Consider the following 26,449-nt stretch of genomic DNA (forward strand, 5'->3'; position numbering starts at 1 on the left):
CAATATACACATACTGGATATTCAGCTCCCTGCATTAGTTTTGTAACATTAGAAAAAAGAAAACACAACTCATTCTTATTTTATCCATAGCCATAAACTGAATTGGATTGGCGTTGACTTGCCGTACATCTTTTTTGTATGCTTCATGGATAATGTATCATGAAAAAATAACTAATAGTGTTTTGCATGCATTTGCCTTTTGCGGTGGTTATTAATGTTCGGTAAAGAATTTGCATGTTATCATAACTAATTCATTTTTTTTTTCCAGTGCTGTAGCGAAAGACAAGGACAAGCAGACCTTCAAACTACGTGCTGGAATGGACAAGAAAATTGTCATTTATATCCAGCAGACATCCAATAAGGAACTGGCTATTGAGCGGTAAAGGAAACACATGCACGCACGCACACACACACACACACACACACACACACACACACACGAAGAAGACAGATGCTAAGCAAACCTTGTCGGACTCATTTTGATGGATGTATTGGATGACTTGCAGAGTTTATTATAATGACAGAGATGGCTTCATCTGTTTCCATTAGATCTGACTGTTTAAAACATGACCAGCCATTTAAAACTAGAGGATCCCATCGCTGTCATTGATGAACACTCACAAGCGAACATCGTGTTTCGGCCGCATGCTCTAGTTTATGTGGTCCGGCATAGTTTTAAGAAGGTAATTGATGGGCCCTCATTTTCCATCGTCTCATAAATCAGTGCCTTGTGGTGTGTTATTGTATGATGTACCCAGAGAGGATGAAAATGTCAGATATCCCCCATGTTCTGGTCAGTGTGAGAAGGCCTGTCCAGGAAGCTATTCGTAGGCATATTACGCAATACAATAGTCTTCTTTTTTATTTTTATTTTCTGAATAGTTTGTCTTTTATGCATGCCTCTTTTCCAGGTGTTTCGGTCTTCTGCTCAGCCCTGGCAAGAACGTCAAGAACAGTGACATGCACCTTCTAGACCTGGTGAGTTATATTCTCTACAAAATTATTCATACCATGGCCCAATTTTGAGATGAATCTAAATTGTATTTTCTAATGGGGCTTATCTGTAGGTAGACTACATAAGACAGTAACTGTTTTAGAGTTAAGTGTTACAATAATTCCAAAACTGCTTCTTACTGTCTTCTTAGTCATAAACATTTTTGTACGAATAAAGGACATCTCCATAATGAATGTCTTTCTGCAAATAGATACCTTGTACCAACCACAAAATAGAGTATGGGCATAAACATGTGAAGAAGAAAAATCACAATTTTACTAATAAAGTACTGTAACTATCTTTGAATTTTCTTGTTAAATCAAAATAGCATTTTTATATTGTCATTTTCAGTTGAAAGATACTCTTGTTAAACCTAATGTACTATATTTGAACTCTGTATCAATAATTTTGTATTTACACAGCATTGTATGCAGTAATGTGTAAGCATTTCTAATTTCCTCTGACTTTTGCCCCTTCAGGAGTCAATGGGAAAAAGCTCTGATGGGAAGTCTTACATCATCACAGGAAGTTGGACCCCCAGTACACCCCAGTTCCAGGCTGTGAACGAAGAAACGCCCAAAGGTAATAAAAACTCGCTACTGTATTATTTAAATAATAAAAAAAAAAAAAGCAGCTATTAGCTCCCATTATTGCCTGTTTTACATACCAATGATGAATGGCTGTATGGTTGCACATACATCTTCAAAGCGGTGAATAAGGTTTTGACATTCATTTTAGCCAATGTACAGCTGAAGCTAAACCAGTATAGAATTCACAGAGCCTCACCTTTTTCCCCTACATTTCCCCCTATTTCATAGGAGAACAAACTATTTGCTAGTGTCCATTTTATTTTTTGAATGATAAATTGAAATAGTAATTATCATGTCGTGCTTGTGAGCTTGTACAAGCAGATAATTCCGAGGGGTTCTCTAATTTGAAGCTTAAAATTTGTGACATTTCAAAATGCATCACTTGCCTTCATAAATTTGCTAAAATAGCGCAGGTGGAACAGAGGAGCGGTATGTGCAGTCGAACAGTTTATGGATCGTTAATGAATTTATTTATGGGGACTTTTAGAGGCATTTCAAGTACTTATTCCATCTTTTTTGGAAAATTCTTATAGGTATGGGTCACTTGTCGTATTGCTACTTTTAGTACATTTACAAAAGTTAAAAAAAAAAAGCATTTGTGGTGTTGTATGAATAATGTTGAGGGGCGGGAGGGATCTGTTTTCAAATAAGGTTATAACAACCAAATGCACACCAAGTGGAACACTGCAAATGTTCCAGATGTTTTCTATGTCTAAATAGATTTGAACAGTGTGGCTTTACCCAAGACAAGGGCTGCACTGTTTCCATTCTTCAAACAGCGAAATTCAATTTTTAGTTTTGCGTAATTATTTGCTCCCAAGTCTGAAATTCACAATAAGTAACACTGCAACATTGTGAACTAGCATGTCAGTCTTGACCATTCTAATATTATGTTAAAAATAACACTGTCTTGACTTTATTGAGGTGCACTGAGCTCATAAGTGTTCGATGGGTACAAGTATTAAAAGCTAACACAGCAGTCTACAATTTCACTCTGTGCCCCTTCCTGTCAAATGGCACAAATAGGTGTACTTAAATGCACCAGTTTCAGGAGAGCCGAGTCAAAGACTTTGCTTTGCAAAAAGTTGGTCAAGACCGAGTGTGGGTAAGAAGCTTATCGAGCCGATGACGATGAGAATAAAACTGAAAGTAGAAAAACAGTAACCGCACTAAACATGGTTTAAAAGATTCAGTACTGTGTGATTACTGATTATCTCCTCGTTTGCTTGGCTGATTAAAAAAACCACATTGTGCATGTATTAATTATTTATTTTAAACATACTAAAATGTTTTTTCCCCCTTTTGTAGATAAATTCATGTACATGACAACAGCAGTGGACCTAGTCATTACAGAAGTTGAGGAGCCGGTCCGTTTCCTTTTGGAGACAAGGGTCCGGGTGTGCTCCCCCAATGATCGTCTCTTCTGGCCCTTCAGCAAGCGCAGCCACACTGAAACCTTCTACCTGAAACTGCGACAAGTATGTCCACTTATGGCACACACATCACTTGTGGTTTTATCCAACTAAATGAATATCAAGGTTCATATCGGCTCACACAAACAGAGAAAGAGAATAGCATTTTTTTTTTTAATTTTCCCAGATGGAATTTTTCACCCACTTCATTTTTTTTTTTGTCAGATGGAACGCAAGGAGCGGAAGAGTCCTTCTTCGGACACACTTTACGAGGTGGTGAGTTTGGAAAGTGAGACAGAGAGAGCAAAACGGAAGACCACAGCGAGTCCGGGCATCCTCTCCGGTGGGGTCCCTTCTCCACCCGAAGATGACGAAGAGGAAGGTAATTTTTTCCACTATTATTGTGATGCTTTAAATCTCTGAATTCATTTGAACCATATACATTTTTACAGTATACAGTTATGTTTTTTTTGTTTTTGTTTTCATTTTTGCATGTTTAAGATCAACAAGTCTTTTGGATCATTTAACTATTACACATGACCTATTTATGCATCAGATTAAAGAAACTCCACTTGAGGGCTGTACCCGATTTAAATGTGGTGTTTACCCAAAGCCTAGGGTACTGTGTTGGAGAACTTATTGTACTGTACAAAAAGTGTCAGAAAGTGTGCTTATTTTAGACCATGTCCACACGTACATATATTCTTTCTCACTCAGAATCAAGTGATTCCAGGTTTGAATCTCAGCTCAAGTGTGTGCTTGTGTCCGTGTACATTCACGTCCTTGTATGTGGTTCTCTGGATACTCCAGCTTTCTCCCAGGCATATTTTGTTTTGTGGACTTTTTGTCCTTTGGGGAGTCCTGTTTGGGGTTCTTTTTGAGAATGGGGTACCAAACCCCCTTGTATGGACTGTTCGCTTCCTGTACGACCTGTGCCAGAGTTTAGTCCTCATTGCCGGGAGTACGTCAGACTCGTTTCTTGTAAGGGTTGGGCTCCGCCAAGCCTGCCCTTTTTTCACAGATTCTTTCCATAACTTTTATAGACAAAATTCCTAAGCGAAGCTGAGGTGTAAAGGGGCTCTGGTTTGGTGGCCTCAGTTCCTCAATATGCATCTCTGCTTTTTTCAGATGATGTGGTTCTGTTGGCTTCATCAAGCCGTGATCTCCAACTCTCACTAGAGCGCTTCACAGCCGAGTGTGAAGGGGCTGGGATGAGAATCAGCACCTGCAAATCTGAGACTATAGTCCTCAGTTGGAAAAGGGTGACATCCCCTCTCCAGGATAGTGATGAGATCCTTCCCCAAGTGGAGTTCAAGTATCTTGGGGTCTTATTCACGAGTGAGGGAAAAATTGGAACGCAAGATCGACAAGACAGATCAGTGCAGCGTCTGCAGCGATGCAGTCTTTGTATCGGTCCGTTGTGGTAAAGAATGAGCTAAGCCAAAAAGGGACACTGTCAATCTCCCGGGCGATATATGTGCCTCCCCTCACCTATGGTCACAAGATGTGGGTCAGGAAGTGGCTCGGAAAAGAGAAGTCTGGTCATCCCTGCTGAGGTTACTGCCCCCGCAATGCAACCTCAGATAAACGATAGAAAATGGGATAGATGAATGCTAAGGGTTTTACTGAAGACTAAATTATGACCATAAATACACATTTGTCTCTGTGTACCATGTAATTGGACTGATCATCCTCTAATATCACTAGCTTCTCAGCCAAACCCTAATAAGGACAAGGTTGCCCGTATAGCTCATCGCTTAAGACATGGGTGTGTTGGATATGTAAAGTTTTATTGTGAGCAGATATTTTTTAAACAGTGTTAATGTGAATGGAGATTTTTTTCATTTTTTTAAACCAGACTGTGAAAAACATTTCAAAAAGTATCCTGACAAAACTCACACAGGCACAGCGAGAACAAAAAAGTTCACACAGAAAGGTCTTGACTGAGATTTGAACATAGAATCTCTTGACTGCGGCACCAACTGCGTGCACCACTCATTCACTCATCCAGATAGACAGCAATGTGATGTCAATGCACTGGCTCCATCTTCCATTGTTGTTTCTTCGTTCTCCAGCTCACATGCCGGCCATTAGGAAACTTAGAAGGATCATTGGGTTAAAGCCTGCTCACATTATGCAACAGATCATATGTCTCTTTTGTAGTAGAGGATACAGTTTTTTGCACCCTGAAGGTGAAACATATCCCGCTCTTGGCAACTTTCACAAATTCTTAGAAGGACTGACACTGTTAAATACAGTGGAGCCTCTGTCTAATGGAGATGACTTGATATGCTTGGGAAGGGAATGAGTCGCTTCACCACTTTAAACACGTTTGACTTTGTGTTTCACATTGTTGTTTTCTTGATTACAGGTGTATCTAAAATTAGAATAAGGTTGAACAGGTTGTTTCAGTAATTTTAATGAACTTGTACAATATACAGATTAATCAAACACAGGAAATAAGCGTTCCAGATGTTGAATTCCTAGATAGATTCCATTGAATAATAATAATAATAATAATAATAATAATTCTCCCCAAAAAATATATATATATTTTTTTGGAGAATTTTAGGTTTTATTAGATGTAGCTAAAAAGATCAACATTGTAAATAAAATAAAATCATGAAGTATTTCACTTTATTTGTACTGAGTCCTTCCATGACATTTATCCTGTCAAATTAAAAAAAAATGTTCCCCATGATATTCAAATGTATGTAGAATGGCTGTGTGTGATATCTGATTGTCACTTTAACTGTATAATCGTATTGTACTGTGCAGCCGGGACAGTTATGCATACAGCTCATTTTTATACCCAGTTATACGGTCATTATTACATGTTTTCTGTTTGCTAACATCACTAATACCCTACAATGGAAGAAAAAAAAAAAATACATCAATGGTAAAGAATCACACCTTTGGACGTAATCTTTTAAATTTTGACTTGATTGTATTCTCACAAGATTTGCTGAAATTCCAGTGCAAAATCTTATTTTCTGGAAATTAAGGGACATTTGACTGAAGAGATACTACTGGCTTTCTATAGCTGTTTGAGTCATAAAATGTAAATTATTCATGTAACAAGTACATGTTCTTGTTTCTAGACAATGATGAGCCGTTACTCAGTGGTTCTGGTGATGTTTCCAAAGAGTGTGCTGAGAAGATCCTGGAGACCTGGGGAGATTTGTTATCCAAGTGGTAAGGTTTTTGTTGCACTGTTGTTGTTTTTATTTCCTTTTGACCAAACTCTTGCATGATTGGCTGTGTGTTTGTTGCAAGTGAGGGAACAAGATAAGCAGCTTTTCGGGGTAGCTTTCCCTTCATTCATTTTCTCAGTGAAAACGATTGAGCATAGAAAATGTTTTTGAACATGGCGTATTTAATTTGCTGCTCAAAACACACAGGAAACCTGGCATGGTTGAAAGAAAGCATGTACAGTATATGTTGGGAAGCTTGTGGGAGAGCTTGCAGGAGAATCTCAACGTCCCTGTAACTTACTGTATCATCATGGAATACAAATACTGTATTGCTGTCCCACTATATTGCAGATTTTTGTTACCATTGTTACTTTTTCCACAATATTTTTGTCTCTCTCTCTGTCTCAATATGTTATTTATCTTTGTAGTTTAAATTTTTTAGGCTATATTTCCCCAACGACTAACACGAGAAACAACAGCATCATTGATGATGCAAGTACACCCTTTTTAAGAATATTTAACTTTAATATATTGAACATTGCCATTGTAATCGAGAACAATAAACATTAAAACAATAGTGAGTAAGTGTATATAATTTGAATATACATGCGACATATGCTGTCATGTTTCTATTTGCCTTGTTTGGGCAAAGAGAATTGATTGGAACAGGGACTAAGGTTCCTTTTCTTTCAGAATAATTCAAATTTAAACATTCTAATTCTAAGTTTAAGTGCCTCGTCCGCTGACCCCAAATAACGAGTGGGGATAAAAAAAAATGACAAATAAGCGGTGAAAAGTGAGGACATGCAACAGCTAACAGATAGGACAAGACAGAACAGGACCGGCCGGGTATGACTGGATATTGGCGGTGCGCAAGGAGTGCTACTGACAAGCGGTGTGGTGAAATGCTTTGTGTCTCAACACCTGTAAGAACGTTCGAGTTGATACCTTAATACAATGTATTATTGTTTGTTTTTCCATCCATTTTCCATACCTCTAATTGTCACAGGGTACATCCTGAACTGGTCACCATCAATTGCAGGGCACATACAAGCAAAAAAACATTTCCCGGAAAAAAAATAATTTCAGGAACAAATGAGAAAGAAATAGAGATCTATCAGTGTGGAAATGGTTATAAACATAGAATAGTAGTGAACCTTCTCAGTATTGAGCGGCTGACCGAAATTACTCCAAGAGCGGAGCCACAACTCATCCAAGAGGACACCTCAGACTCTACAACAACATCTAAAGAACTGCGAGTTTCACTTTCCTCAGTTTAACACATGACTGCAGTGGGCAAAAATGGCCTGCATGACGGAGTTCCGAGAAAAAAAACACGACAGAATATTTTGGCTTGTCTCAGTTATGCCACAAGACATCTCTTTTGTGACAATACTACCATAATACCAATTACATCTGCCGTAAGAGTCCCATCATGTTTCAGAAAAAAAAAAAAAATCACACAGTGCCATGTTTGGATTTTTCTCTCTTTAAAAATAATTTTTAAAAGTAATTTAAAAACTGTTTTGTGTTTACTTCTCTTGTCTTTGAATCATATTTTAGTTTCATTATGGGAAACATTTAAATTTGACAAAGATGCAAAAAAAAAAAAAAGGAAAATAGTAATGTGGCAAACAAATTTTCACACCACCGTAGGTAGGTAGATTGTATGTTTGCATGGATTTGTGCCTATATATGTACTGTGTATATCTGTGTATAGAAAAATAATCTACCTATACATATGTTCAGTGCATAAAAATAATCAAACAAATGAAAAACACAAAGTGCCTGATGTTAGCTGGTATCATGCTCCGGCACTCCCGTGACCCCTGTGAGGATAAGCAGCTTTATAATGGACAAGGATGTCTGTAACTGTGCATGCTGTGCTGCGTGACAACATTTATGATTCTATGAAAACTTGTTCATTGCATGTTATTTTTAGCACTATCAGAACATATGACAGGACCGTCATAGACCAAAGACAACTTTTAATTGGTGCAATGTTGAATCTCCACAGAATTGGTCAAGTGGATCTAGTCTGACCGTCCCTATTACTAATTTCTGCTCTTTCCCCCACCTTTCCCAGGCACATGAACCTGTGCGTTCGCCCCAGGCAGCTTCCAACTCTGGTGCGGAGTGGCATCCCTGAGGCGCTCCGGGGGGAGGTGTGGCAGCTACTGTCTGGTTGCCACAACAATGACCACCAGGTAGAGGAATACCGCACTCTTATCACAAAGGTAAGACTAAACTACACTTGCTGGTGATGTATATGTAATCAGTACACAATCAACTTGTATGTGGGATATGTATGTACTGTACGTACAGGTGAAGCCAGAGGTTTACATACACTTTACATACATTTCATTTTTTGTCTCACTGTCTGAAGTCAAATCAGACTAAATTTCTCGTGTTTCAGGTCAGTCAGATTAACCAAAATTATTCAATTCTGTTAAATGCCACAATAATGAGAGATAGAATTTGTTGGATGATTTTATATTTTCTTCAAGGAAAAAAGTTCCATCCATCCATGTTCTACCGCTTATCCGAGATGGACTCATGGGGCAGTAGCTTTAGAATGGACGCCCAGATTTTCTTATATTTATATTTTTCTTCTATGAGCCATTTCTGGATGACGAAGCTTCTAACCCTATCTCTAAGGGAGAGCCCGGACACCCACGCAGAAAACTCATTCATAGGTCTCCTGTAGGTGGAGAACCCATGTGAGGGGGAACTCTTGTTACCCCAGGGTCCAGGCCAATCCAGGAAGCTAAAAATTTGTGTTTTTGCACAGTGTATGTAAACTTCTGGCTTCAACAAAAGAAAAAAAACTGCATCAAAGAGAAAGGGGGGGGGGGGGGAATGCTCCTAGGTCTCTAGAGAATAGTAGCCCTATAACAGTTTCCTGAAAAAAAAATAAAAATCCCAGGACTTTTATTTTGGGAATGGTTCCCATAATCCAAACATGCAATCTTTCTCCACAAGTTCCAAGCTTCACTATAAAGGCCCTTTGGTGCAAAAGACCTTAATTGGACATTTTTACATTGTGCTACAAAATGGGAGACGTCACCCACTCCTTGTAATTATGTGAAAATGAACATTTCAGCAACCTCTCCACAGTTAGTTTGTGGTGTAATTTGGTCGGATTAATTCTCTTTAAATTCACTTGCACTCTAGCACTAAGTTTGGAGATGATAAAAAAATGAAGTGCACATATCAATGTATGTTGTATGTACTTGCAATGTTCAGACATTGCAGGTACAATAGTTTTTTTTTGTGCATACCCACAGGCGTGTGGTAATGTTTAAGTATCAGATGTGACTCAGCCTTGTACGAGTCGACACCCCCCCAATGTGTCAATGCTGCTCTGAGTTCTTTGCTGTAACTCTGTCTGCTGCTTATATAAAGGCAACATCCTGAGGGCACAAGGCTGGTTCCCAGGTGGTGAAAAGATGTTGGTCTTGCTTTTTATTCCCTCCACTTCCCTCTTCTCAATGACCACTGTGGCCCCTTCCCAGTCCAAGTCTTCTTTTTGTGTTGATCTCTATATCTTTGCACAGTTCCTGTACAAAAACAATCTATGCTGATTTCATTCTGTTAGTTTAAATGGCATGAATGGAATGTTAGCTTTCAGTGACTGTACCACCACTATGATGTGCAACATTACTGATTTGATAGTCACTGGACAGAAAGTTGGAATTTATTTTTAAAACATTCCAGGATCGGAAAACACGTGCAGCTTGTCCAACAGACACTTCTCCATTTATTTAGTCTACCTGAACTAGTCTGGTTAAAAGTGTTGGGAATACTAAGTATGAAGAGTAAAATGGAACCTTTCAAGTTGATTGCGATCTGAGGTCATACAATTAAGACATTGACAGAAATGTTGGCAATGTGCTTGTTAATTTTATTGTGTATTTCTTGAATTTGTCAAAAAACCCGCAGAGTGGCTGAATATACTTCAAAATAAAAGTATTGAAACAGCAATGTCAATTTCTTTATTTTTTGTGGACCGAAGACATTTGGATTTCAAATCAACAATTGAGACAAAAGTTAAAGACTTCAGCATTTATTTCAAGGTATTTACATCAAGATGGTGTTAAACAACTCGGGATAGCGCACCCTTTGTTTGAAGACATCCACTTTGCTAGTGTTTTCAAATATTGGGATTACATTAATTTAAAGTGACTAATATTCAATATATGGTGGGACAACTGTTACTTGCAATAACAGCATCAATCCAGCAACACACTGACTTCACCAGACTGTTGCGTTCTTCGTTTTATATCCTTTTCCAGGTTTTTCATGGAGCCTCTTTCTTTTTTTTTTTTTTTTTTTTTTTTTGTTTCTGGGGGTTTCTCCCTTCAGTTTCCTCTTCAGGAGGTATAATCCAAGTTCTATTGGGTTAAGGTCTGGTGATTGACTCGGGCTGTCAAATACCTTCCCCTTTTCCTCCCTGGTTAAGTAATTTGTTGTGTTGACAGTATATTTTGGGTCACTGTCTTATTGCATGATGAGGTTTCTCCCAATTAGCTTGGATGCATTTTTGTGTAAACTGCCAGACAAAATGATTTTGTAGACTTCAGAAGTCATTCTCCAGCTTCCATTGTGAGTTAGATCAATGGCGACTAGTGAGCTAGATGCAGCCATGCAAGCCAAAGCCATGACATTACCTCCACAATGCTTTTAAGATGACGTTGTGTTTTGGATCATAAGTAGATCCTTTGTTTCTCAATACTTTGGCCTTTTCATCACATTGGTAGAGATAAATCTTCCTCTCTTCAGTCTATAAAAGTCCAAAATCTTTCTGGCTCATCTATGTACTGCTTTGCAAAATCCAATCTGGACTTCTGATTCATTTTACTGATGAGTGGTTTGCATCTTGTTGTATGGCCTGTGTATTTCTTCTGTGTTTTTTCAATAGTGGATTGTGATACCTACATCCCTGCCCTGTAGAGTTTGGCAGTGATGTCACAGACTTGTTTTTGAGTGTTTAGTCACCTCTCTCACAATGTTTCTGTCATCAACTGCTGATGATAACCTTGGCCTACCATTTTGACGACTTTTGCTCACTACACCAGTAGTTTTTCTTTCTCAGGACATTCCAAATTTTTGTACTGCTTATGTCCAATGTTTGTGCAATAGCTCTGATCAGTTTTCCCTCTTTTCTGAGCTTCAGAATGATTTGCTCTTCTCTCATAGCTGACTGGTCTTCATATTTTCTTAAAAGCAAATGCACTTTTCACAGGTGAAACCCAAAGCTTAAAAACAAGCACTAATGTTTAAGTAATCGATCTAAAAGGCAACACCTGAGTAACTAGAAACACTTATCAGTCAGATGTTCCTATAATTTTGCTCACTTAAAAAGCGCGTGGCTTCAAACAAACGGTGCTGTGTCCAAAGTTGTTTAACATATCTAGATGTAAATACCATGAAATAAAAGCTGTTATTCAGATCTTTTGGCACAGTCATCTTTTGATCTGAAACCCAAATGTCTTCTGTATGGAACAAAAGCAAACGAATTGACCTCGCCGTTCCAATACTTTTGTAGGGGTCTGTGTAATGTATTTTAAATGAAATAATTCTCTATGAGCATTCATTTTGATTGTGTTACTCTTGATATAATTACTTCTCTTGTACAATTTATTTAATTACTTGGCACATTGTGTTCTAGCTAGCTGCCTCTTTGATACCTCAACCGGGGCTCAGCGTGTCTGAACGTGCTGTTCATGGGCATTTCTGATGAGGCCATTGAAAAAAAATAAGTGGTCACAATTAGTAATGTAACCTTTTCTTCCCCTGATTGAAGACTAATAAAAGGCTCGCTGCTACTGAGTTCCAGACTACATTTGCTGAGTAATTAACATTCCAGCATCTAACAACAACAACAACAAAAAAAGCCAAAACCCATTAGACTATTGCATCCACGGCCCATGCATTTTGAATTATTTCCATAAAATAATAAGGCCAGGACCCCTTGATTGACAGAGCTACTACATGTGATTTTGGAAGTAGCCCAGTGGAAGCTGTTTGTGATGATAAAATTGTTTGAGAGAGGAGAGAAATAAGATGGCAACACCTATTTCATGTGTGAAAAAATGAATATCTGGGTTTACATCTTTTGGTACATTTCTCACTGCACAGTACGACCTGGTCCTCACATCAGCCACGCTTAAACAACTGAGGAAGAGAGTGAGGGTGTCCTATACTTCAGATTGGATTGGCTGGAAAGCGATGGCCTCACAGTTCTGAGGTCCCGGGTTCAATCCCGGCCCTGCCTGTGTGGAATTTGCATGTCCTCCCCATGCCTGCGTGGGTTTTCTCCGGGCACTCTGGTTTTCTCCCACATCCCAAAAAATTACAACATTAATTGGACCCTCCAAATTTCCCCACGGTGATTGTGAGTGTGGCTGTTTATCTCTATGTGCCCTGCAATTGGCAACCAGTTCAGGGTGTACCCCGCCTCCTTTCCGTTGACAACTGTGATAACACTCCCGCGATCCTTGTGAGGAAGATGCGGCTAAGAAAATGGATGGATGGATGCATTTTGGATTGCATAATTCTATTTTTCAATGTGTTGGACACTGTTCCAATCAATGTCGTCAGTTCCAGAATGATATATCAAGGCTTGGGAATGCGTGGATGAATTTGTGTGGAAGAAACTGGGAACCCTTACTTAAACGCATGCTTAAATTCACTATATTGGGCCCAGAATGTCTAGTTTCACTTTACATAATGCAGGTTGTCCTAAAGCTTTTGTCCACATGCTGCATGAATGATACAGCACTTTCTGCAAGACAAAACAACTGTTGTATACTTAAATTGCCAATACCTAAGGGTAGTTGGAATCAATCTGCTTGTGTTATTGCCATGTGTTTAGCCACGGGAACACACTTTTCAAGAGGTATCCAAGGTTAAATAAAAACAAAAGTTAGATGGCTGTTAAAAGAACTGAGGGCCTTTTGTAAATGAGAGGAAGCGCATGATGTTAACTGCGTGGTGCACATGTAAATCAAACGTTATTCAGATTAGAAAGTTCAGCTACGCAGTCTTGTCTTCAACCAGTTTCTTCTCTTTAAATTCCAAAGGTTTTCTCCCAAAATGGCGAGCACTTACCAAAGAGTTTTTCTTCCACATAGTAATATTCTTAGTTGCAGTTGAGCAGAAAAGTAGTTTAGTCCGCAGTAGAAATTTTCCAGGTCTGGATCATGTTTTGGACCTCTCTGTTTGGAGTTTGCTTGTTCACCGTTTTGTGTGCTATTTCTCAATCTTCTCCTGTTGCCTCCCACATCCCCAAATTCATTATCCATTAATTTTCCACACCACTTATCTTCACTAAGGTTGTGGACATGCTGGAGCGTTTCCCATCTGACTCTGTTTGAAAGGTGGTGTTGGCATGAAAGACTGGGTGAGAAGTGGGGGATATACACTAAATTGGTCGACAGCCAGTCGTTGAGCAAATTCAATTAACCTACCATACATGTTTTTAAAACATGGAAGCAACCCAAAATACCCGTAGAAAACACATGCAGGCACAGAGATGACATGCAAGCTCCACACAGGTGAGGCCAGATTTGAACCTGGGACCTCACAACTGTGATGCAGATGTCTTAACTAGTCGACAACAGTACCACCTGTTCCATAATCATTCTACTTCAATTCACTGACATATCAGTTGCTCATAGGCGTAAACACTGACTCAGCCAAGTACATTGGCACGATTAGTTGAAGACAATATTTTGTATTGAGACGAGTTCAATTTAAAATATCATTTTCTAACACATTTTACCTGAGAAAATCTGAAAGCTCTGTCCCTATTACAAAACATTTATATTTGCACAGCAATGGTTTAAAAAACATTTTAACATTCTTGACTGTTATACATGAAGTTAAGCAAAGTAAAATAAAGCTTCTTGGCCTTTTGAAGATACTTCATTTAAAAGGAGCATTACATTTATGGTTCTCATACTTTTCCTTGTCATCATTTGCACCCTTCTCTGTTGTCAATACAAAAAAAAATCCATTTACAGCTTTCTTTTGATGCTTCAGGAGCTTTGTCGCACAAGTTGTATTTGAGTTTTTTGCAAATATGTGGTTGAACTCCAAACTTTGGTTCTCCTCATCTACTGGTCTGTGAGCCTTTTGGTAACAGACAGCAAAGATAGAATCAATTAAACATTTAAACACAGTGTTTAAATAATTTTACCACAGCTTGGATGGGAAGAGAAATGGAATAGCGGTTATTTTAAAGGAGTTAGCTAAGAATGTCTTTAGGTGTCTTTATACTTGCACTGATGCCACTGATGCTCTCCCCCGCATAGTTTGCCTTCATACTCGAGTGCATCCAATGTGCCAATTTTTGAAAATGTGCTGCATTTCTTCTCCAAGTCAGAGGTGTCGCTACAGCTGGTATTGGCAAGGATGCCACAGGGTGGAGTTTCCTCTACATTTTTTGGTCATTTTCAGTGGCTGTGTTTACTTAGCTTTCTGTAACAAGGAACAAACCAACCACAGTGGTGACTCTGGAACAGTGTCTGGTTGAACAAATTGAGATCAATGATCAGATGATACGTTTAACATTTTACGTTTACGTTGGGTTCCTCAGCATTGGTTTTAAGTATCTTACAAGAATTTTGATTTTTGGAGCATCACTCGTTTGTATCAAAAAGAATGGGTTTAAGACTTTTTTTTTTTTTTGAGTCAATTGTGCCTGACAAAATATTGTGGGGAGTTAAAAACTAGCATTGAGACCTTGGCCAGGGTATAAAGTCGAGACCTACATTGTGCTCAGCTCAGCACCCAAGTGTCAAGATGTCACGTTACCGCCTCTTCATCATGCGTGCTGCACCTTCGTCTTATTGCTATTTTTTTTTTCTTAGTTTCATGGTCTTCTTTCTCAGCATCCACTCTTTTTTGATGAGCTCTATTCCCTTTCCTCCCTCTGCTAGCTTTTGTCCCATTCCTCCCCATCCAACCCCTTTCTCCTTAACGTCATTTATTTTTAGCTCCTCGTGCATTGGGCAGAGGGGATGCGTGAACGCGAAGGAGTTTGTCTGGATTTGCTGGGTGGGGGCAGAGAGAGGTGCAGGCTGGTGTGTGTGTGTGTGTGTGTGTGTGTGTGTGTGTGTGCGCGCGCATTTGGGTCTCAATCACGCGACAGCAAATTGCTCTGCACGAGGCAAACTTTGCAGCCTTCAGAAATTCATTAGTATGAGGAAGTGGATCATGTAGCATTTGGCTATTAATATCCTGTGATGCTTCTAATTTTATATTTTTAGAGCAGGATCCTGTGTGACTCGATGTAATTATAAAAGCGCATAACCTCGTAAGTTGTAGCACAGATTCATTAGACTAATGAGGGGGCCTATTACTGCTAAATTGTTCAAGACGATACAATCAAAAACCTTAAAATTGAGGCCTTACCAGTTTTAGAGTTTATAATGAACAACTGTCTGCTAGGAGGGAGATTAAGATGTCAGGTTTGCTTGTGCCGACTCACTATAGCTGACGCTTTCAAAAATAGTCTCTTGCAGCATCTGCAAAACTGTTAGACCTAAAGGAATTTATGTGAGCACACATATGCGTAAGGTGTTTTCGCATTTAATACCCACCCTTTCCTGTCCAACTTGAACTTTATATTTATTACACATTCTCGTGTAATTTTTCTTTCAGTGTCTGGGGGGAAAAAAAATCGCTATTCTGCACTGGAACTCTTGGGAAAACCTTCAATTTAAGATATTTATCCATCTATCCATTTTCTTAGCCACTTATCCTCACAAGGGTCGCGGGAGTGCTGCAGTCGATCAGAGTTGTCATCGGGTAGGAGTGCACCCTGAACTGGTTGCAAGACACATATGGAGCCAGACAACAGTTGCACTCATCACACCTAGGGGCAATTTAGAATCTCCAATTAATGCATGTTTCTGGGCTGTGGGAGGAAGTTGGAGTTCCTGGAGAAAACTCATGCAGGCACGGGGATAACATGCAAACTCCACAGCGGTGGTGTTTTTTCAGAATATGCAAGTTCTTTTGTCTGAACTTTATAAACTCTCATGTGAATTTTTTTTCTGTTCTCTTTACTGCCTCAACTTCAGATAGACAAGGGACAAGAGAGGAATTATCTCCTGCAATGTTGCTTTTGGTCCTAATTAACACAGTGTGATGCTATGAAATGTAATTATTTGTGATACACTTTCGTGACCTATTGAATTTTCTGTCTGTGATTCTGTTGAAGTGATTTTTTTTTTTTAACATTTTGAAACCAAGCATAATCATAATAGTTTATTTTAGAAAACAAGCATAATCATAGTGGCTTGTATGGTTGATTAACAAATAAGCACAGCATGAAAAATGGGGCGTACAAATGCAATTTAGGTTTAAGTTCAGAGAACATGAAACATTTCCTCATTAGATTATTTTCCCCAAGTGCATCAAATGTTTCTTTTCCATGCCAAAGCATGGGGCTTCTCCTTTCGGCTTACCCCTTTAGGGGTACCCACAGCATGTCATCTTTTTTCTTGTATCACTCACTGCATCCTCCTCTCTCACATCAACTGCCCTCATGTCTTCGCTAACAAAAACCATCAACCTTGTCTTTGGTGTTCAATTGGTTCTCTTGCCTGCTACCTGTATCCTTATCCCTCTACCAATATTCTCACTATCTATCCTCTGGACGTGTGGACAATCGTTGTGGACAGTCTGTGATGAGCACAGAACACGCTCTTCCAGGTCTCACTGTCATTTTCCATGTGAACATTCAAGTACCCCAGTAGATTGATGGAGACCCAGGGGGAGTGCTCTCCAGCACCAAGGACACCAAAAAGCATGGGTACTCTCAACTGTTGTTTAGTGGATAAACATAAATAACAGTTAGCAACTGTCTCTCCACCCAAAGGCAGCGGGAGGCCACCTTCATTCACCGAGGTGAACACCAATGTACAGGAGCCAAGCTGGGGGGCAACAAGTTTACCCACACCTGCTCAGCTCCTCTCACCATGGGCAATTCTGGAGTGGAAGACCGTCCAACCCCTCTCACGTGGAGTGGTACCAAAGCCCAAGCCGTGTGTAGAGGCGAGGCTGACTATATCTATTCAGAACTTCTCAACCTCACACACCAGGTTGGGCTCCTTCCAGAGGGGTGACATTCCAAGTTCCCCGAACCAGCTTCTTGTAGCCGGGGATTGGATTGCCAACGTCCATGGCTTCGGCCATCGCCCACCTCACACTTCAACTCCACGTTACCCTTTTGGGCTGTGCCTGTCCGAGCTCCATGGGTGCAGGCGCGGCCATTAGGTGCTCTAGAGGAGGGCCAGGGTGACTCCCTTCTGGTTAAGGGAAACCGAGATTAAATTTTTTGTATTCGTCAAGGGGTATATGGAGCCGTACTTTGTCTGGTCTCTTATCTACGACCTTTTTGCTGTGGTAGACCCTATCCGCCTGTTGCAATTTACAAAACAGAATAAGCCACAGGCTTCTGCAAATATATGAGCTTTGTGACCAACTAAAGAAGCCCAATGTTCACATTAAGTATATTTATGACGAAATTGAAACATGTTCATTATCTCTGTATTCATACATTTTAAGTATATATATTTTTTGGTACCGTCATGTAAAATAGGTGCCCTTGCTCAACAGAGGTTTGAAAAGGCTATGACCATTACCGGTACTTGAACAAAAGCTCAAGCCATTTATTATTTAGGTCTTCCATTCTGCATATTGACGTGTTTTGTAATTCATAAACGGGGGGGGGGAGTGATTTGTACGTGTCATTATTACTATTAATTGGATCATTATTGTTATCTACTTGATTATAATTATATCTGAACAAGCTCACCTCACATAAAATTCACGCTATAAACCTCTTAATCTCTTCACTCATGGGAAATGGGAACAATTCTCATTGTTTAGGCTCTGAACACCACCACAATGAATTTGAAACAAAGTAAGCAACATGTGCTTTAACTACAAAACTTAGCTTTAATGTGAAAGTATTTACATCCAAATCGGGTAAATAGTGTAGGAACGACAATGTATGCCTGACACTTTTAAGCGAGCTGGCTAGCTACATGCTACTCTTGGATGTCCTTTGGTTCTTGTTTCCGTGATAATGAAAACACCTGTTACGGAGATGGTGATTTCTAACGGGTTTTAATTCAAAGTCGTCCATTCTATATACTTGAGATCTGTCATTGGAGTGGACAGCTTGGTAATGTGATAACGCAGGATGCATCCTGTTGCAATACGACTGGCTGCTGTATCGCTGGAAGGGTATGATACAGATGGCAAATCCTGTCTCAAACGCAAATGGGATTCATAACGCGCAGCTGCAACCATGCGTGCCACTCTCTTGGCTAGCATTTGTACTACTCTACACTTGCTTCACCACATTAGTAAATGAGGGGAAAAAAAAAAAGAGTTTTACATGGCCATGAATCGAACGGGACACCTGCGGGCCGAATGGAAACAGTTTAACTTTAAGGTTTGGACGGTTTTCAAAAGATCTTCCACCTCTGTAGGATCCACTATACATTGTTTTTTTTATTAAAGTTTTCTTTTATATATGAGATCGCAACAGGACTTGAACGAGATGAACACACCTTCATGTGCACATGCGCAGTGACACAGCAGAAGAGGATAGTATTGGTCAAACTGACTGTCAATCAATTGATGCGTGCGATTGACTTATTGTCCAAACCTCGGTCAAGCTATGAGATGGATGATAGACTGATGTCTTTTTTGGGGGTAGGGGGTGGCATGCTGTCACGTGATGAACCTAAACTGTCTTAGTGATGGACTCATTGGGCACCCTTGGTTTAGACAGTTTTCAAAAACCGTATATTTTGATATGTTCTGTATTACGTACATGTTTTCTTTTTAATCGTATTTGAGATCACAACGTGATTATTTAACTGCGGAGTAATGATAAATGAAACATGCTATTTTTGTTGAAAAAGCTGTCTCCAGAGGTCATCATATGTAATTGGAGAATGACCAGAGGGATAGATTGTGGTTTTCTACGACCATCCATATTGTTTCAGTAGAAATTCAAGAATAAAGACAATGTTGTATTTTATGTAATCTAAAGCAAGAGCACACACCAATACTAACACAAATGGAAAATCACTGAAGTGTGTATTTTCTCTTCGTGTAGGAGCACAAAACACAGTGTATTTATAATAACAACAAGAATGTTTTCTGTAAATTGTACTCAAGGCAGGAGTCATTGTTCCAATTGAAACTTGTGTACTCCAAATCAATGACTTTGCCAATAAGATGCAGATTAAAAAGAGACAACTGGGTTTACACTTACGAGCATTGTATCAGTATTTAATAGTTGTGATGATAATCTGACTGTGCTCCTGACGGGATAGTGACAGAATAGAAATGGGGACTGGAGTAGGTGTGGGATAGATCCAGCCACATCTTTACTCTTGATGATTGGTTTGAGACACAGAGAAGGGAGGGATATCTGCCAGTGTTTCTTTTGAGAGAGAGAGCATGATTGGTTTGAGCCGCAGAAAAGGGTGGGACATTTGCCAGTGTTTCTGAGAGAGAGAGCGAGAGAGAGAGGGGGAAAGAGAAAGAGAGAGAGTGGGTGGGACGGAGCTTTACTGGGTGTAAGAAAGAGACGGTTAATAAAGGAGGATAAATCATCACCAAGAGAAGGAGGTGGCAGAAGGTTCTCCCGAGCCTCGGTATGCCTGCCTACCTCATTTTCACTCGAAACATTGTTGCTGCTCTTGATCAAAAAGACAACTGAGGTGTGGAGGTGTTTGTGTCTGTGTGTGCAGGCATTTTTAACATTTGTCACCTCGTACACCGCTTTCCTCCCAGCAGTTGGCTGTGATACTGTGGCAAAGGACTACACGGAAACTCGGAAGGGGGGAAAAGCCGGCAGACATGGAAGTGTGCTGGAAATAAGGTAAACAAGGAGCAAGAAACGAAGAAAAGAACAAGAATCGGGAAAAGCTGGACTTTGCCTCCTTGATGACTGCTTTTTGTACTCGGCACGCTGCATATTTTTACTGAAAGCTTGGATTGTGATTCTCTGGACGACCAAAATATAAGAGGGACCCCTCATTCAAGTCTCTACTGCAGGAGATGTTGAAGCCATTTCTGGCTTTATGGGCACGCAAGCCTAAAGCCTAAACCAGACTGGATTTTGTTCTTCAGCAAAGGCATTTTTTTTTGCCTCACGCTAGGGTTAAGCAGAAAGCTGTTGACGCGTTCTGTGTTCATTTGCTTGTGATTTAAAAAAACAAACAAAAATAACACTGCTAATAAAGGGCTTCATAAGCTTCCCATCCCACCTGCATTTGAAATGAAGTGGGAGGTGAACTACGGAATTGAAACATGGAGCCTTTGGTTTAAACTGAAACCATGCAGTTAGTTTCAAAGCCAGGAAACTACCTGCAAAAATAATTAGTTTGACCTTACTGTTAAACGGCCCAACGAGACATTATCCTGATGATGAATTCCTCTCTGGATCCACTGAACCAGAACTCTGCTGACCTGTCGAACTTCTCTGCTCCCTTTTGCCTGCTTGAGATTAGCTATTCGAAAATCTTCACCACCTGTCTGCTTGAAGTCTCCATTATCCTTCTCCTCACTGTTCTAATTATTTCAGGTAACCTGGTGGTGATTTTTGTTTTTCACTGTGCCCCTTTGCTTAGCCAGCACACCACCAGTGCCTTCATCCAGACTATGGCGTATGCTGATTTGCTTGTTGGTGTCAGTTGCCTCTTCCCTTCCTTGTCCTTACTTCATCACCTCCAAGGACTTGACCCCAAACTCACCTGCCAGATTTTTGGGTACATGGTGTGCGTTTTAAAGTCCGTCTCAATGGTGTCATTAGCATGTGTGAGCGTGGACCGCTACATCGCCATCACACAACCTCTGACCTACGGAGCCCTGGTAACACCATGTCGAGTGCGCTGCTGCATCGTTCTGATATGGTTGTACTCTGCACTGGTGTTTTTGCCATCATTCCTTGGGTGGGGAAAGCCTGGTTACCACGGTGATGTGGTGGAGTGGTGTGCAGTCAAGTGGAGGACCCAGCCAGCCTTCACAACCTTCATTGTCATGCTTCTCTATGCCCCTGCCGCCCTCACAGTCTGCTTCACTTACGCCAACATCTTCAAGATCTGCCGACAGCATACACGGGAGATCAGCGAACGCCACGCGCGTTACCGACCCCAACCGCAGCAAGACCCAGGTTTGACAGCTGGATCTCTCGTCAAGGACAGCAGTGAGTTAGACCAAAGTCATTCGTCCAGCTTATTCAAACCTCAGAAACCCCAACATCAACAATTGCAGTATCAACAACCATCTTCCACATACCCGGACAAACGGTATGCCATGGTACTGTTCCGCATTACTAGTGTTTTCTACATCCTCTGGTTGCCCTACATCATATACTTTCTCTTGGAGAGTGGTGGAATCTACCACCACACTGCAGCATCTTTCCTCACTACTTGGCTGGCCATCAGCAACAGCTTTTGTAACTGTCTCATATACAGTCTCTCCAACTCTGCCTTCAGGAAGGGCCTCAAGCGCCTCTGCTCCTATTGTTTACGACGCAGCAGCAGCGGGTTTGGGGTAAGGAAACCCAAAAAGGCATTCATCGGTTCGATTGAACAGGGATATACCGGGACAGGGTATGGATCTGGCCACGGAGACATAGGAATTGGCACAACTTGCCATGTGTAGTGCCTGCACTGGGGACAGCCTTGTGCCATATTTGGCATCTGAACTGCTCTGAAAAAGTGTTTCTGCAAGTTCAAACGTTTCCACGAAGAGATGGAAGGTGGCGTCATTATGCTACTGCTGTTTCCATCACATTTGGAGGTTATACAGATGTCCTCACTGGACACGCCACAGCTGGCAGTGGGAGGAGTCGGGAGTAAAGCACTGAAGGATAAAATTTCCTAAAAAGACCCAAAAGGTGTAATTCATTCATTAGAAGGACAGTATTGAAAGATAGAAGGGTTTTTAGAGGAGCAGGGTTGGCTTTTTTTGTTTGGAAAAATACATTTTTGCAAAGCCAACAAAATGTAAGGGTTGAGTATTGTTATCCAGGAAAAAATGTGAATGAAAACAAAGCGTTATATAGGGGTGAGCTGAGCTGTTAATGTGCGAAGTACTTTGAAGTCTTCCTGAGCCCTCTATGTACTTAGGATAAAACTTTTACGTTTATATTGCTTTTAATTAAAATCAGTGACTATGTGTAATTGTGTTTTCATCAGTGAACAGTGTAGCAAGCAATGTAGAGGTAGAACCTATCTTGTATCCATTTTCTATTGTTTTTGTGCAAGACATTCAATCTTAATGAAAATTCCATTTTATGATGGAGTGGCGTTGACTGTTAGGAAACAAAACAATTCCTTTCTTCTTCTTGTTGCATATTATGCAGTCGTCCCCACAATTTTCTCTGCTGTCTGGTAGTTTCATTGCATGTCCGGCGTGTTACTAAATGTAAGCATAAATTATTGAGCAAAATCAAGAGAGAATGTTTTCGCACTATCTGTACGCTGATAATTGGTACATCATTTAATAAACTGGTACATATTTCACAAGAGGACAGTGGTCTAATGACAAACTGAGCATTTTGTGGCAGCTGAAACTTCACATCCCTTATATAAAGAACTGCCTTGTTCCATAGAGTGCAGTTTTAGTTAGATGCAGTATTGTGATCATTGTAATGTACCTGTGGATTTGCACAAAAACATTGACCAACACAGGAAAACACAAAAACAAAACTAAGAGGCCATTCTCTCTGGTTACAATGTTCTTCTGAAAGGAGAGTGACACGTGATACTTGCATGTATCTGTATTCATGCATGTATTTTTCCATCATTTCTTCATCTGTACTTCTCTTCCTGGAACTTCAATTTCAGCAAGATGAAGAGATCCATTGTATGAGTACAAAACATGGAAGTAGATAACATAGCTTCATATACCTTAGGTTATGTACCAAAGAGATTTTTTTTTTTTTGGGAGGGGGTGTTTGATTTTCAAACTGTTATCCTGTATGCGGACTAATTCTAGAGGGGATTCTGCACATTTGGCGTAGACTGTCATGACTGTGAAGCAAAGCTTGATGTAATTCATTGCTGCCTTGAAATACATATTAAAGTGGGAATGTGTTACCACCCTACCTTTTAGAGAGGGCTCCGTTTTGTAGACATCTGACTGTTAGACTGAATAAACGGGCTGTCAGTTTTATCTGTGCCAGAGGTGGAAAGTAGCCAGCTCATAGAGCTCACATTCAGTGAGGTATAACTTGTCCGTTTCATTTTTATACAGTGACTGTTTGTTCTTATAACACCTTACACGTTGTACTCTCATGTTTTCATTTCATTGTTTGTTAGCACACGTGCTAGTGTCAGCGACTCATTCCGGGTATATTAAAACATGACCGATGGCTGGACAAGACTGTTAATTAAAGCAAGGGTGCTAACATGGTTATCACCTTCCATTGCTCAACTAACTCACATTTGAGAATATTTAAAGGTTGGTTTTTTTTCGGTGGGTGTACTGTTTTGTAATTATGCACAATTATGATAGATTTATGTTGTCTTACAAAATGCTGTTATTTGTGAAGCAGTGCCAAATATGATATATGAAATGTTATTACCTTCTACTGTCAAGTCGTCAGTGTAAAGAAATGCCATTTTGAATGTTTGTGTCTATTCCATTGTAAAGACATTGAGTAAATGAGGCAGAACTCAACTGCAGTTGTATTTATTGTGAAAGTGCAACAAGGCGTTACTACTGTTATGTATGTTTTTTTTTTTTTAAGCTTGAAGAGAAAATATCAGATTCTAATGTACAGAGGTGATCAGAATTTATTGAAAAAGTTCGAGGTCAGATGACGGGTATTGCTGCTGCCAAAAAAATGTATATGCACTACTTTCTGGCTTGTTTGTTGGTTCAGGGAGCAAGCGGAGTATACATTCTCATCTTCTGCATACAGCATGGCTCCTTGTAAACAAAATATTTTGACAGAGTTCATGATTCTGTTATTACATCTTAAGAGACTTAGGACTGAATTGCATTGGCCATTAAACACTTAAACAGGTTGTGCAACCTTTAATCAATTAACACACATGCAGAACAAAAGACAAACATTTTCTTATGCCTCTTCTGATTTGTGTTTGGTTTTCTTTGTGCTTATTTTAGCATCTAAATAGGACACACCAGTACAGACCTAATTGCACACTCATGCCCCAGCTTTAGTGAGCAGCTGACTTTTACATGTCTTACCACTATAAAGTCACTGTCAAATCCAGAATGATTGGAAAACAAACAGATAAACAAAAAACACTTCATAGATTGAGAATGTGGAGGAGAAATCTCTTAAATGTGTGAGACCCTGTGACCAATATCAGAAGATTTCATGATGCTCTGGTAGGTAGCAAACCTACATGTACTGTAAATTGTATTGTAACTTTGTCCATGTGTATCTGTAAAGAGAAATTAAATGTAATATCTATGTAAATTTGACAACTGTTTATCTCTTGTCATAGTCAGTGACATGTTCAAAACATAATAAACTGGGTTACGCATAATATGATCACATTTTTCCAAAGGGCTAATAAATTTGATCTATGGAATTCTTCAGTAAGGTCTTCAAGAAAAGTAATAGCTTGCAATCATGCAGAACTTCGTCATTTGCTAAATTGCAAATATGCTAGTTTAGATTGTCACAGAGAAAATCCAAACATGATGTAAATGGAGTGTAGCGCACAGGCACCATAATTTAGTGCTGAGCGTGCAGTATGGTAATGAGGCAGAGCATGTTTAAGTGGATGACTGAATGATGGCAGATTGATAAGAGTGGAAGAAGTGGATTTGGCAGTTTACATCGTCTTTGGTGGCGCTCTTATGTTCTAAACATCCCTTGTCTCACACTTATTGACACCCTCTTAAAATAATGGATGAAGTAATTTTTCAACGTTTTTCAGAAAACAAAAACTGCAAGGAATGTTAAGCATATATTTTGTAATTATTTCACTCAAAAAAGTAATGATAATAGATAACTATGACAGTAAATTATGATGAAGAAGAGGAATGAATAACTTTTGGCTCTGTCAATTTTAGACCTTCAAGTCACTTGAAAATAAAACAACTAACTAACTATGATGCTGAGAAGGTATGTGCATCTCCTCACTTCTCCCGTTGGCTTTTCTTTGCTTGGTTCTTGGCTGATGCCTGTTCATGTGGCAAATTGTCGAAGAAGCGAAGACACTCATCAGGCATGAACCATTTCATTGACTGGAGGTCTTGGAAATTTCTTTCCTTTGATTGGCAGAGCACATGGAAACATTATCTTCCATGTTATTGGCTCATTGGCACTTGTACCCTCTGTGGCAATTCTTACCACTAAGAGTCCTCTGGGAAGGACAACTTAAAATGAACTTTGGCTTCGCTGAAAACTGAAGTCATGCGTAGTCGGATCTCCAGCTTTTTTGCCTGGTCTGATGCAATTAAAGATCCATTCAGTTTGAGGAACTCATCATGCTTGTGCACCTTCACATGGTAAGATGATGTCCGAGTCTTGTGGTCTCAAGTATGATGTTATGCCTTGGCATGAAAATATTTTGCATTTAATAGTATGATGCATGCTGTCGCACCCCGTTTGTGTGTACCATGCAACAAGGTATTTCTGTGTTATTAGTACCCCATATTTCCGAGGAAACTCGGAGAATGCATTTGCCGTACTTGCCTTGCAGTTCAGATATCTGCAACCATCACACCACCCGATGATCCCGTTGAGTTCTGGATGGTCTTAAAAGGTCCACTGTCATGAAATGCATGATTTTTAGTTATTGATGGAAAAAAAACAGCAGCCAGGATGGACCCATCTGTTTTTTCACTACAAAACATGATTTTGACATGTGGCCTTTTGTAACTCCCGCTGTGAAAATCCTGTCGAGGGATTTGTTTTCGAGAAGAAGCAGGAAGTGACGTACAGGGCACTAGGGCATGCGGGCAGGGTCAGGTGTTTCTATGAGTTACCTGCGGGAAGGTAGCTCTTTGTTCCTTCGTGTTTGCCAAAATGCTGGCTTGTTGTATTGCTGGATGTCGAACACTCGGGACGATGGATTCGCTCTTCATACTTTTCCAAAAGACCCGGTTCGTTGTGAAAAATGGATTGCACGGGTACAAAGGATGAGAGCTTCGTGGGTTCCAAATGACAGGTAGGTTTGTATACAGCGACTAAGACAAAAGTAAAAGTTGGGGGGGAACGTAATTTATTAG

General features: G+C 39.9%; 2 protein-coding genes across 4 annotated transcripts in view; both read left to right on the forward strand.

Annotated features, from left to right (window-relative positions):
* The window catches only part of LOC133490970 (rab GTPase-activating protein 1), a 78,366-nt gene that overhangs the window by 19,383 nt on the left and 32,534 nt on the right, over window positions 1–26,449 (forward strand). For all 3 annotated transcript variants that reach the window (XM_061801726.1, XM_061801727.1, XM_061801728.1), the window contains 7 exons: window positions 269–379; window positions 912–978; window positions 1,474–1,576; window positions 2,893–3,062; window positions 3,222–3,378; window positions 6,098–6,191; window positions 8,277–8,427. In XM_061801726.1, the coding sequence (XP_061657710.1) occupies window positions 269–379; window positions 912–978; window positions 1,474–1,576; window positions 2,893–3,062; window positions 3,222–3,378; window positions 6,098–6,191; window positions 8,277–8,427 (853 nt within the window). The remainder of the gene's footprint in view (window positions 1–268; window positions 380–911; window positions 979–1,473; window positions 1,577–2,892; window positions 3,063–3,221; window positions 3,379–6,097; window positions 6,192–8,276; window positions 8,428–26,449) is intronic.
* Window positions 19,591–24,648, forward strand: LOC133491226 (probable G-protein coupled receptor 21). Its single transcript, XM_061802177.1, has one exon. It carries the CDS (start codon window positions 20,654–20,656, stop codon window positions 21,893–21,895), a length of 1,242 nt encoding a protein of 413 aa, XP_061658161.1. The 5' UTR covers window positions 19,591–20,653; the 3' UTR covers window positions 21,896–24,648.

Source organism: Syngnathoides biaculeatus, chromosome 17, assembly GCF_019802595.1.
Source record: "Syngnathoides biaculeatus isolate LvHL_M chromosome 17, ASM1980259v1, whole genome shotgun sequence".
NCBI lineage: Eukaryota > Metazoa > Chordata > Actinopteri > Syngnathiformes > Syngnathidae > Syngnathoides > Syngnathoides biaculeatus.